Consider the following 14,817-nt stretch of genomic DNA (forward strand, 5'->3'; position numbering starts at 1 on the left):
AAAATTCTTAACAATATCTAGATTTTTTTTATTCAATGAGAAGTTTAAAACATATTATATAAATTTACATAGGTTTTGTCTTTGATGAATTAGTTTATGAAAACTTAAGAATTATCATCATGACTTGACTTGTGCTTTTCTATTCAAATCTTTATTCTTAATGTACTTAAAAAAGTCGATTCTTGTATGCAATGGTTTACGCAATAAATAGATCTAATAAATTTGTATTTAAAATTATCAATGATAATCATATAGGATTTGTGAATTTTTTTCTATCAAAGGTGCATATTAAAAAAAAAAAATCAAGACAAGAGTAAGCTTATAAATCAAACTTTAGTAAATCTATTAAAATTTTGAAAAGAATGTAATCTTGAAAAGAGCTTGACTTCTTGTAGAATTTTTAAAAATTTTGATCTTATTCCATCAAATTTTTCCAAAAACTTAATCCTTGTATTTTTTTACTTATTTTAATAACACTTTTTGCATTCAATTGTAAAATTGATTTACTTTCTTTTCTTAGTTCTACAACTTTTGATATATATATATTGATTTTTATTATTAACTTCTTCTATAGATGTAGAATTAGTACCTACATAGTTAACATTAATAATATATTAGATTTCCACCCTAAGAGTGTTGACAAGCTTATAAAGATTTATAATAGTTACAAATCTATTTATATTTTTAAATATAGTATTTATTAATTTTCTTTTTATTTCTACAATTAATAACTTTGATAAATCTATCAGTCAAATTAGAAGATGGTGATTTATAACTTCTGATTACAAATGAAAAATTTACAAAGAAGAGTGGTTCACTCTCTTTATAAAAAGAACCAATGATAGAAAACAAAAATTTTTAGTTCAAAGATGGATAGTCCACAACCTTTAAAATATAATAAGAAAAGTGAGACAATCCATTTTCTTCTTAAATAAAACAAAAAAAGTTAATGAAAATTCTTCTCAAAGTCTTAAAGATATAAATTATAAATAATAAAATAATCAATATATTCTTGTATTAATAGAAAAAAATAAATAGTCATTTAAAGATAGTATAATATTAAAAGTAGAATGACTATTGCAAAAAATAAGATTAGGGCCTTTGAAATAAAACAAAGGATAAAAATAAAAAAAATAAAACATTGATAAGAGTAAAGAAGACTATAATTTTCTTTATATATATATTATTTAATTAGAAGCTATTTAATAACATTCTATAAGACTTTCAATACATATATAACTTGAAAGACAAGTTTCCTACATGTGCACTATATGACAAACTTCTACCACAAGTAGCTAACATGTGCAATACATGGCCAATTTGTTAGTCAAGTTTTCAACTTGCTAATCACATCTAGACAAATACAAAGTCAAATTCACATCTATAAAGCTTTTAAGAAGCTTTTCTATAAGATATTATCAAACTTACTTACTTCTACTTATTTCTATCTAATTCCTCTAAATCTAGGTAAATATGTATGTCTATAACATTAATTTATATGAAGATAATCTAAGATCCTTTCTTATTAGTATTTCATTTTTAATTCAAATTATAATTTTTTTATTAATATTATATTTTACATACATAAATATAATTAAATTATTTATTTATTTATTTATTTATTTATTTATATTTATTTTATCTTATAATTTAAAAATAATAATTTTTTATGCTTAATTAATTGCTTTCCTATTTATTTTTCATGAATGATATATTTGAATTATTATTCTTGGAAATAAAAAAATCCATTAAATTCATAGAATTTATAAAATAGAAACTTAAAAAAAGAGACTATAAATAATTAGGAGCTACTTAATTTAGGAATTGTTTTTCAAGAAAATATGATTTGATCTAATTTTAAGAACTTCTAAGGTTTTTAAATCTTTTGATTTAATATCAAGATATACATTAAATATTAGGCCTAATTCCATTTTTTTTTTTTTTTGTAGAAGCATTTCTAAAATCAGTAAAGAATTATTTTTAATATACATTACATATAAAGATGATAATTTATTAACATATAAATATTGGCTTATACTTTCAAAACATAAACTACAACTCTTTTTTGCTACATAAGCTACACAAGCATAATATAATTTTGTACTCTTGGTCATAACCGTATAATTTTTTAATTAAAATAAAATAAAATAATAGTACCAATTATAATTTGAATTTACTTCATATCTAATAACCATGAATATTATGTTTTTTTGTCTAATTTTGAAAAATAAGTCATATATTCAAAATTAGTGGAGTATCAATACATTTTGAAATCATAAGAAAATCTTTTATAATATCAAAATTATAAATATATTATTTTTATATCTATTTTATAAATTCTTTTTGCTTCAAAGATGATTCTCATATGCTTACTAAAGTCTTCTACTTTATCAAGTATTTCTCTCTTTTTACATAAGCTTATATTTCCTTGAGTTGTAGATAACTTATAATGTAGCATTTTAGTCATCCTACTATTTGATAAAGTTCAAATTTAGGAGCTTTTAAAAAATCATATTGTTAATCTTATTCTACTCATACAATATTTGGCTATAGTTGGAATATACTTATAAGGATGTATTCATCTATATATTCTTATAATCTAATTATTAAGTTTAAAATATAATATCTTATTTTTTATTATATTTATCCAATTTCTTGAATATAATTATATAATACATTTATAGTATTTTCTATTCTCCAAAATATTTTTTTAATCTCATTATATAATTTGAAGACTAGGTTGTATTCTTGAAATATGTCTTTGGTTTAAAAAAGTCTATTTTTGTATAAAAAGAAAATTACTTTATAGATTTAGTACAATCATCCATTAGTAGATAGTAGATAATTTATTACAAAATTTTATTTCTCTACTATATAATAATTAATAGAGAATTTTAATTACAAAAGTATAAATATTTTAGTCTATTATTTTGTATATAATAATATAAAATCTTAGATCTCAACTTTTATTTATGTTTTTTCAACAAAGAATATTCAGTTCAAGCCACCAAATCCTTGAAAAATTTGATTTTATCATTATAAACCATTTTTTTATAAAAAATTAAACATCTAAACCTCTAATTTGATGATTTTTTTTTATAAACTAATAGAATTTCTATACATTATTCTTGATCTTTAATGCCTTAGTTTCCAACTTTTTAAGATTTGCAACAAATTTTCTAAAATTATTTAATATATATAAAATATTAGATTATTTTTACCATTTATTTTTATTTTTGAAATAATATTAAAAAAACCAATTCAAGTGGATAAAATTTATTTTAGAGCTTATAAAAACTTTATTAAAAATAATAATTCTTCTTTTCATGTTCGTTTTTGTTAACCAAAAGAATTATAGATATTTCTTTATATTTTCTTTATAAAATTTATCTATATTTAGCATAAATATGAATAATTATATATATATATATATATTTGTGCTCATATTCATCAATGCTATCAATACTGTTTAAACTAATTTTTCTATAGAGGTCTTTATAATTTATTATATTGCTAATGAGTAACCAATTTTGTCCCATTTATTTTAAATATATTAACCTTACAAAAATTATTAAAGATTCTTATTACATTAACCACATTTTTTTGTTTTAAAGACTTGATATGCATGTGTATTAATTAATACATTGTTTATTTGTAATTTATAAAATTTTAATTTGAAAAATTTGAATATTTTAAATAGCACCATAAATTACAAGGTTGAAATCCTTTTAATAAAATAAAAAAATATGACATAAAGAAGCATCTTTTTTAAATAAATTTGTGTTTGGTGCAATTGCCATAAGTTCAAACAAAAGCATCTACACATTTAAATAAGACTTAAACCATTCTTTTAAAAAATCAAGTTTTAATAGCAATAGAAATTAAATATAGGATTCAATGCATTTTTTGGTATCTTTTGCTAGAAATATATAATTTATGATAAATATTAAAGAAAAAAAAAAGATAAATAAAGACTATTAATGTTGTATTTAAATTTCTTTGTAAATCATTTCTATAGATTTTATATCTTTTTATTCAATAAAATTAAGACAAGAAGAAGAAAATATATATTTTTATTTATTATTTCAGAAGTAATTTTCTATTTTTGAAAAATCTATCAGCTAGTGCTAATAATATTTTTATTTTTATTTTTATTTCAAGAACATTTTAATTTTTTTCTAATAGAAAATATAAATAAAATCTTAAGATTTTATTGAGATTTGAAGAATTTTTATGAATTAATTCATGACTTACCAAAATCATTCGAAAAGAAGTTAATATATCCATTTTATTCTTTGATTTATTCCAATTGCTTCAAAAAATCTTTAAAATACTTCTTGAAAGAAATTTTTCTAATTCAATTCAAAGTTGGTATCTCTTTTTGTGTATATTTAAAGTACGAACATTAATAAGATCCAAATTCTTGTAAAAATTGTCCTTGATTGTAATTCATAATACCTTATTGTCATAAGTCATCCAAATATTTTACTAAATATTTTAAATGTATAGAAATAAAAATACTCTTTGTTTCTAGCCCTTGTACTATCTTAATCCAATACATGTCTTCGATCTTTTTTCAAATTATAAAAAAATAATTTTAGACAAAAATAATTTTCTAAATCATTGAAATATTTTATAACAACACTTTTATTTCTAAAGTACTAATAAATTATACCAAAATCTAATATTGTAAATATAACTACAAACCAAAAGTATTTTAGAAAAAATTTTGAGACTTCAAAAATTTTGCAAGATTATTACTAGTTTTATATCAAAGAGTATTTAGAAAGGAAAAAATCCAGAACTGTGCAAAAGATTGCTTTTTGAGAAATATGAATTTTTTTTTTTTTTTTTTTTTTTTTTTTATGTTAGTTTTTCAACTTTCATTATATTTTCTTAACTGTATAGATGTATATATGGCTTGTGTTTTCTTGTAATTTTCTTAAATTGTATCTACTTTGATGCCAATTCATTGATTAATTACTTGATAAGTTATTTCATTCAATAGGAGTTGTATAACTTACTTCCAAATAATCCTTATGGGACATCTTATTATGTATAGGCATATTGGAATGTGGAATATGTCTTCTTCCTTTATCTTTCTCTGTAGTATTTCAAATCAAAGTAGTATCTCAAATACAACATTGTAAATATTAAGCATGTTATTTTTGATATTTTCATTTTTTTTTTCTTCTTTGCTATTAAATTATTAGTTGGTTGCTACTATTGTGTAGTATTGTAGACATTATTTTTATTTACTTACCACAATGAATTAGATTGTGTCTTTGCTTTGTAGTATATAATGTTGTCTTAAGATTCCAAGGACTTGTTTGTGCATTTATCATTAATTTGGGCATTTTTTTCCATACTTGGTTTTTACCATTTGGTAAAGCATTCATTCTACATTATTATTTGTTGTTGTGATTTCTGTTTTTATATTCTTTTATTGATACTAGACTAGTAAGATCATTTAATACTTACTCAAGTAATTGTATCTATATCATTTTTTGTAGTGTAATAATAATGTTGATTACATCTTATGTAGATATTGTAATATAATAAGCACTTGTTTGAATTACTCTAAAACTTCAAACACAACATTTTAGATTCTAAATCTTTATCATCTTAATTAATAAAAATAATTATTCATAGTTATAGTTTTAATTTAAATCTAACAAAGTTAGAACCTTCTTATTGCATCATGATTTTGAAATGTTCTCTAACATAGCTTCCAATATTAACATGTTTTGTTTTAAAGAATGAGGGTTTGATAATTGTACAACAAAAATATAAATTTAAAGAATAAAAGTAGATTCTTAATTAGTGCAACATCTTCTATTTGAATTTACAGTTTTTTTAATCATTTATAATTCATTAATCTAATTTAGTCTACATTACTCTACATGATGTAGTAAAGTGGTTAAAGATCAAGTGCTCTCATAAAGTTAACTATTTAAATTAGCCATCAAACTCTTTAGTATTGCTCACTTTGCCTATCTCCAAAAATTGAAAACGCACACAATACAATGCAAAGGAACTTGAAATCGCCCCATTAAAGAACATCACACAACGTCGAAACGGAGGAAAATGGATGAAAGAAGGAAAAATTCCTCCAGTGGATTATTATAAATAAATAAATAAATAAAAACGAGCTCGACACATCCACGAGGATGGGCACGTCGTCGTCGATGCCGCCGAAGTCGACGATCAAGTACGGGGTTTGATGAAGGAACGGGTATGACTATGAATAAATGAAATAATCAACAAATCAACGAGCAAATGGGTCGATGACGGGAGCCCCTTCTCGATGTGGATGCCGAAGCAGTTTCTTCTCGCGCGTGGAGTTGGAGGCGCCGTGGAATCTAGTGCGGCGCACTACTTGGAATTGAAGTGCGACCTGGTACAGATCCAGTCCCGGCCAGCCACCGCACATCCTTTCGCGTGCATCAGATGCGACGGACCCAGATGCTTTGACGATCTGGAGCTTGAAACCGAGTTCCGGACGTGGATCGATGGATTGTCAGGCAATATTGAAGACTAACGTTGTTCGCAGTCGACGTGGGTTGGCACAATCTGCGGAGTGGGTGTGATGGTGCCGGGAGGACTTCCTGGCTCGGACTACGGCTGATGAAAAAGGCGATCATGTTACCTTTCGTGATCTAAATTTATCGGGCCAGAGCATGAGTTCCGAAAGGCGTGGTTTGTGGGACTAGCTTTGCAGGTGGTTGGATTCCATTAGTGGATTGTGTCGATGACTAAATTTGAGGTCTGCAGGGTTTGCGCGGTCTGTACAACAGTACCGTTTAATGGCCCGCGATGGTTCGTCCAGTGCCCCCCCCCCCCCCGGGCTGCCAGTCGAAGAGCTCGGAGGCTCTGAGTGAGAAAGAATCAATGCTAATCTACGTGCTTGTGGGGTCTGAGCGTGAGAGTTCGTGATCGCATTGTGGTAGATGCTGTGCGCCGGACTGTGGGTCGAAGTGAGTGACTGGGCTTATGTCAAAGTTGTAGCCGGCTGTTCAGCTCGATGTGCAGGAGTTTCATGCTCGAATAGCAAGGAGAAAAAAATACTAGAGTCTCTGCTGTTGAGCCGGGGGGGTTGGATTGCTTGGACCGGTTGCTGGCTCGCAGAGAGCATAAGCACAATACACCGTGTAGGAGGAAACTGGCTGTAGGGCATTGTAGGAGCGAGAGAGGGAGGGAGGGAGAGAGGGAAGCTGAGAATCCTGAAAAACATGAAGGGCAGCCGCTGGTTTATTGCTCTAATATCGGCATCGGTTCTCTTTTCGGCGTTTCCTTCCGCAGGTAAGTGCTGTGCTGGTCACAGAGATTTTAAGTGAGGAACATTGCAAATGGCATTGCCATGTAGATTATATTACGCAGCTACAGGCCGTGGCTAGAAACCGGTCATCCACAACGGCGGCCATGCCGTTCTCACGGTACCGTGGTCATTGCTGTGGTGTGCGCAGAATGTGCGTTTGATCCACTTGACCCAAATGGCAACATCACCATCAAGTGGGACATCACTGCATGGACCGGCGATGGTTACGTGGTACGAATCATGCTCTTCCCTTGCCTACAATCCTGAAGTAGTGGCACTGGCACCAGTAGCATGCTCGTCACATCTCCGCGGCCAGAGCTACTCGCACCACTTCGAGAGCAAGAGAATTGGACTCTTGATATGCCACCAGTCCGGCGACTCGAAATTGTGCTCTGGTGAAAAATGGCAGCTTCACATGTTCGCTAGTATCCCAACTGAAATACTTTGCTATGTTGTAACAAATAAGATGTTTTGTAGGCCACCGTGACAATGTTCAATTGGCAAATGTATCGGCACATTGAAGCTCCCGGGTGGCAGCTCAGCTGGGCGTGGGCGAAAAATGAAATCATATGGTCGATGTTGGGTGCCCAGACGACCATGCAAGGAGATTGCTCGATGTTCCACTCCAATCCTCTCCCTCATTGTTGTGACAGGAGACCTGTGGTCATCGATCTTCTCCCCCTACCTCCGGAGAGCATGAGAATCGCCAACTGCTGCAAGGGAGGTGTCTTGCCGTCGTTTGGACAGGATCCCGAGAACGCACTCGCTGTTTTCCAAGTCGCTGTAGGAGGAGCGGGTAACACGAATACAACCGTCGTGCTGCCGGAGAATTTTACGCTCTCTTCTTCTTCTTCAGGCCCTGGTTACACTTGCAGTCCGGCTATGCAAGTGCCGAAGAGTCAGTTTCTGGCGCCGGACGGTAGAAGATCCACGGAAGCATTCAGTGAGTTCATTTTCTATGAACTCCCAGCTGGTTCCAGCCCAATGCTGCGTTGCAATCCCGCTCTCCAGGAGTTGTTGTCTCGGTAGGATCACAGCTTGCCTTATCCTTGGGGACGAAGGTGCTGCGCTACTGATTGACGTTTGCTTGACATGTGGCCGCAGTGACATGGAACGTGACATGCGGCTACTCGCAGTCTTTGTCAATGACACCACGAACGTGTTGTGTTTCCTTCTCGGCATTTTACAGCGAGAAGATTGTGTCGTGCCCGGAGTGTTCGTGCGCCTGTAAGCCCACGAACCCTACAGAGCCGGTTTCATCTGACGACCCCGATGCGACTGCCCAGAAGGTCTGCATTGACCCGTGAGTACCCCACTCTTTCAGCAGACTAAAATAGGTTTTGCGTTTAGGTTAGACCTAATCGGACAGCATCACTTAACACTGTCATAAGTGTTATGAAACAGGCGCACACGCTACGACAAGCTTCCTAGTGTAATCTCAGGTGGCAACAGTCCGCCTCCTCCTCCCAGTGCGCCGCATCTCATGTACTGCACCCAGGACATGTGCCCTGTGAAGATCCACTGGCACGTGAAGACGAACTACAAAGAGTACTGGCGGGTGAAGGTCACCATCACCAACCGAGATTTCGGGGCTAATTTCTCGAATTGGACTCTGGCTCTTAAGCATCCCAACTTTAATAACCTGACAGAAGCGTTTAGCTACAAATACAAGGCGTTGAACCCTTATGGTGCATACTCCAGTAAGTCCTCGTCACGAATTCTATTCCCCCTCTTCCTCTTGTATTTTCCTGGTATTTGGCAGCCGCTTGCTGGGGTTTTGTTCAATGACCTATTTGGTCATATCAGCGGTAATTTTGTTTCGTATCACTGCAGATGACTCGGCAATGTTCTGGGGAGTGACTTACTTCAATGATATGCTTATGGAAGCTGGTCCCAACGGAAATGTACAATCGGACTTGTTGTTTCGAAAGGGTGAGGATTTCACTCTGAGAAATGGCTGGACCTTTCCGGACCGGGTATATTTCAACGGCGATCAGTGTGTGCTCCCACTGCCGCAGGACTTTCCCACCTTGCCTAATGGCAGTCCCTCTTTGTCAGCAAGACTCTCTCTACTCTTGGTTCTCGTAGTTTCCGCAATATCTCCATTTGCATTGCTCTAGGGCGTTGTATTCCCAATTCGCAATGCGCAATTTAACCCATGTAGAGAATCCCGCAATTCATTTTGAAGTGATGATGATAAGTCTGTGTGCCGTGAGATCAAGGGGTTTGACGTGAGCTTCTGCAACAATAGGCTTGACTCGTTCGGTATTCTTTCATCCATTCTCCAATTCAATGTACATCATTGGAAGTCTAGGAATCTTTCGCGTCTTGCATTGTGCACCAAGTGGGCAGTAGATAGACAATATTTGATAAGTTAGTGCAAAATGGGAGGCCTTGGGACAGCTCCCGCCCTGCAATGGTGGACTGAAATCCATGACAACATCCCGGCAGTGTGAATTTATTCATTTCTGCTTTGTCAACGATACACTCCATCGAAATTTCCCGTGACATATAAGTAACTGATTGTCGGTCGGAGTGCCAAAATGTACATAACCTGGGGAGGATGTTCAAAGGAAAGTATGATGTTTGTGTTTCCAAATCAGTATTCAGTTTTTGTAATTACACTCCGCACGCTGTATCGCATGCACGATGGCGATACTGTCAACAAAGACATGCGAGACCCCAGCTGCAGATGTAAAGCCGAATAAAGCACAGCATAGTGTACATTTCTACAAGAGTCTCAGCTTTCAATAGATTTGCATCTATTATAAAATTGTAATGATAGTACATGTGAATAAGATGCATAAGCTTGGAGGTACCTAACAATCTTAATAAAAGGAACATATTTATTTGACATAGAAAGCTTCAAATCTTTGATAAAGAGATAGTTGATAAATAAAAAATAAATATATAAAAAATAAATAAATAATAAATATATAAAATATAAATATAAAAACATGAATAAATACTAATTATACTATGTAATTCATTAGAAATAATATGAAATTGATATATATACATATATATGTACCAATAATTAATTCTATGTATGATTAAAAGAAATTTCTTATTAATTTAATTTATTTAGTGGACACTTGAAATATAGAATTTAGTATTGAAATATTGAATAGAGGGGATGGATTAAATCTTTGGTAGTTAACTCATGTGATTTAAAATATTCTATATTTTTCATAATTTTTACAATATTTTTTGGAACAAATTTTCTATAATAAAATTATATATGATATTGTGTAGAATGAATAATTGAATTTTTAAAATTACATCATTGGCATACATGTTAATATTAATAAAGTTAAAATTAAGTTCGTATTAAGTAATTGTTGATTTATTTTTATTTTTTCATTTATTATAGTTTTTTAATTTAAAAATTAAATTAAAATATTATTCTTTATAAATAAATAAATAAAATTTAAAAAAAGTAAAAAATATTTTTTATATCATTTTTACCTCTACAATAATAATATATAAGAATTTTTTTATTAATCAACAAAGATATATCTATTGCACAATATAGATATAGTAATGTTTTGAACATAACTATATTTAAAAATATCATTAGTTTTATAATTATTCCATTAGTAGATCAATGCAATATTCAACTTTAATTAAAATAAAGATATATAATTTGCATTGATTATATATTTTTTAATTGTTTTTAATTTTATAGATATTTTAAGAATTTAATACAAATAAATCATAAAATTATATAATTATGTTTTAGAAAATCTCTTCTGTCATTATAATAAATAAACTCATTCTATTATAATTTAGAAGATCTCAAAAAAAAAAAAAAAAAAAAAAAAAAAAACTTGTGCATTTATTATTTATTTTTTGAATAATTTCACATAAAGAATTTTTTCTTAATTTTTATTAGTTAACCAATATAATAATATAATACTTGATATATCTATAAAATCAAAATTCCTAAAAAATCTACTTGTGTATTCAATTATTAAAGAAATTAAAGATAATTACATAATATATAATCAAATCACCAAATGCTTTTGTAGTAAAAAAAAAATAATGATTAACTTAGTTTGTAATTGGAATAGTTTTTCTTTTAACAATATCAACTAAATTTAAATATAAACTTTAAAAAACTGATTTAAACTATAAATGATTGATCATAAGAATAATGTAGAAAGATTTAACAAATAGAAAAAATATTACATAAATTTGGATAGTCTTATTACAAAACCTATAATGCTATAAAAATATGTATAGAAAACTTCTTTGCAATGTACACTATTTGATTTAGATGGAAGTAGAGATATCCTATAAGAACAATGTGTAATATCACATTATTATCATGTATGTCAAGATAGGAATATTTTCACATATTACATTGTGAAAATGTATACAATCAAAGCATAATCACAAAATTTACATACATACTTGTAGGTTATAAAAAGTAGTTGTTAGATTATTTATTTGAAAATATTAGGTAGAACAAAATTCTATGTTTGGTAATGTAAAGAAAGTAGATTCTTGTTACATACTTCAAATAAATTTTATTGAAGTTAAATTTTCTTTTAAATAATTTTTTTGCATATAGAATTCAAAGCAAAAATGGATGAACCATGATCTTACTTGATTTTAATTCACTTTTTTGATACATCAAGAATCTTCTAATGTAGTTTTAAAACATTGTATTTGTTACATTAAAATTTTCATGTAGATTTTACTTAAGATAATAATAAATTGTATTAGTGTAATTTTTTGATGATATATCTTGAAATCCATCATTAATATATGACCAAATAAATTATCAATTAGTTCTTCTAAAACTAATTTACTTCCTTATTTACTTCTAATCTAACTGAATCCTACAATTAGGTTTTTATAATCTATAAAATTAAACATGAATATTGTAAAAATATTTTTTGTGTAATCTGCTTAGTTATAACTTTTTCTATATTTTAAGTTTAGAATCTTAAATATAAATTTTAAATGCCTAAGCCAACTGTATTTTACTTAATTAATCTTTTGATTATTCAAAATCAAATTCAACTAAGACAATGTTATCTCAAGATAAAAACATCAATTATATGTATTTATTGAGTAACAACACAATTCTTTTTCTTAATTACAAAACATGTCTATCAACCAAAACAAATATTCCAAGTCATCCAACATAAGTTCTTATGTAAAATATCCAAATTCTTTTTAGTACATTTAATTCAATAGTTACTTTACTTATTGCAAAAACAATTCAATTAAAAGAAGCTTGTAGGTTATTTTATGTCTTTCATTAAAAATGCAATAAATGCTTTCAATGTTCTATTTGTTTATTTGAGGCTTTCAAAAAATCATAACATATAAATTCTTTGTAAAAGCATACCAACATTTGTGTCTTTTGTATAAAACCAATAATCTTTCAGTACAAATTTGACATAAATATTGACATTGTTGTAATTCTTAAATCTACTTCAAAAAAATATTATGTCTATTAGAGTGTTAAGCTCCATTTAATGAATCATGAATCCAAATACCAAGTATTCAAAAGTTCTAAAGATTTTTTTTTATATTAATATTTAATTAAATAAATTTCTATTACTTCATATTTTATAAATATTTCTTAATTTAGGATTTTTATTTTTAAAAAATATAAAAAAAACTTTATTTTTATTTTATTTCTCTAAAAAGTTTTAAAACAAAATGCAATTACTTAAGTCCATGCTTTGTCATTATAAAAGATTATATTTAATCTTATAAATATAAAGATGTTTTATATATGAATCATTATGTTATGATCTATCTACAATAATGTTTGAATAAAAGAAATCGAATAGAGAATTTATTTCTTGATATCTTTGAATTGGCTCTAAATTCCAAAAATCACAAATATTTTTATATTTTTGGTTTTAAATCACATATATTGCAACAACATCATTTTATTCTATTTTCATTTAACTTAGATTCTTAGTTTACATTAGTCTCTTACATAAGTAGAACCAAGTAGAAATATACAAGTTCACTCACACTAGCACTTATTAATAGGTCATTAAAAGAGAAGATTATAAAGTAGATTTTAGGACTTGTGGTTTGGATATTTGACCAATGAATCTATTCTTGTAAAGGAAATTTATATTATATCCAAATTTAAATATTTAAAGCATATTAAATTAGCCAAACAGTACCACTTGTATAATTCTAAAAAGATCTATTATGTAAGAAATGTATTTGCCCTTGCTCAGTGTAAAACTATTAATAGAAACAATACTTTTGTTGTAATTGACCATAAGATTTTCTAAACCATACTTGAAAAGCTTTGTACTTCCATGGTGATGACATTTAAAGATTAGAATCTTGTTGCTACTTAATTTCAATTTTTTAATTACTTGAATTTATATTTTAGATTAATTTTCAAATAGATAGAAGCAACTTAAAGAACATAAGAAGCTTTGCAAATTATATAATCAAAGCAATCTTAATTATTTATGTTGTACTAGCTTTAAATGTAGACATACTCAAATTTAAAATAAAATCGCATAAAATATGTATTTTTGCATGTAACTTAATTTAGTTATAAAAATATAGTATCTGTCTTGTAATTACATATATTAAACATAATATTAACTTTTAAACAAGCATGATAATTTCTATTGTATATTTTTGTAGCCATAAAACTTCATGATTTAGAATAATGTGATTGAAAAATATACCAAGTTTTAAATATATTTAGACTACATAAAATTTAAATTTGAAAATTTATTTCCAAAATTTATGACAAACTTGTAAGGTTATATGTATTCTATTTGATGTAGCCTAAATTTACTTTTTTTTTTATCATATTTTTTCATTTCTTTAAAAAAAAAAACTTTGTGAATTAACAAAAGATTATAAAGCATATTTTCAAAATTAGTTGATAAAAAAATCTATTAAATAAAAATTTTTATTTTTTATTTTTTTATATAAATGCTCAAATAGAATTATTTATAATATTTAATTGTCTCATATGATCTTAGTACAAAGTATCACAATTATATCTTTTCTCAATTTGATTATTGTATAACTTTTGTTGTTAATTTGTACTAAAGAACCATGTGTATTATCTATCTTATAAAGTAAAGTTAAATAAATCTTTTAGATAAATTCTTAACTTTTGTGTTCTCATTTAGAAGACAACTTCTACACAGTAAGTGTTTGGAATGACTTGCCTTTTCTAGAATTCAAACGAGAATAGTAATCCATCTCAGAAAAACTCAGTTGTTTCTTATTAATACAGAAAATTAAAATAATAAATAAAGTTGATTTGTTGATAAAGAAATTAAATTATTTAAAAAAAAAAAAAAAAAAAAAAAAAAAAAGTTAGAAGAGCAAATGTTGAGAACAATCGTAAGTTTTTTTAATTTAAGAATCCTCAATAGAACTTTGTCAGAAACACCAAAAGTCTCACTTCATACTTGATTTCAGTTGTGTGTAACAAGAAATCATACCACAAGAATAAATAATACATTAATCAGGTGTTGGATTTT

General features: G+C 28.1%; 1 protein-coding gene across 1 annotated transcript; it reads left to right on the forward strand.

The window, feature by feature from the left end:
- Window positions 1-6,798: 6,798 nt before the first annotated feature.
- Window positions 6,799-10,055, forward strand: LOC112293341 (COBRA-like protein 1). The gene is made up of 6 exons (XM_024542638.3): window positions 6,799-7,302; window positions 7,467-7,549; window positions 7,796-8,261; window positions 8,423-8,621; window positions 8,723-9,018; window positions 9,152-10,055. Exons 1-6 carry the CDS (start codon window positions 7,233-7,235, stop codon window positions 9,436-9,438), a joined length of 1,401 nt encoding a protein of 466 aa, XP_024398406.1. The 5' UTR covers window positions 6,799-7,232; the 3' UTR covers window positions 9,439-10,055.
- The last annotated feature ends 4,762 nt before the right edge of the window (window positions 10,056-14,817 follow it).

Source organism: Physcomitrium patens, chromosome 2 (assembly GCF_059467195.1).
Source record: "Physcomitrium patens ecotype Gransden chromosome 2, ASM5946719v1, whole genome shotgun sequence".
NCBI classification, from domain to species: Eukaryota; Viridiplantae; Streptophyta; class Bryopsida; order Funariales; family Funariaceae; genus Physcomitrium; species Physcomitrium patens.

Coding starts and splice junctions, on each gene's coding strand:
- LOC112293341 (XM_024542638.3), top strand. CDS start 7,233: ATGAAGGGCAGCCGCTGGTTTATTGCTCTAATATCGGCATCGGTTCTC. Junction 8,262..8,422: donor AAGATCCACGGAAGCATTCA/GTGAGTTCATTT, acceptor ATGTGGCCGCAG/TGACATGGAACGTGACATGC. Junction 9,019..9,151: donor CCCTTATGGTGCATACTCCA/GTAAGTCCTCGT, acceptor GTATCACTGCAG/ATGACTCGGCAATGTTCTGG.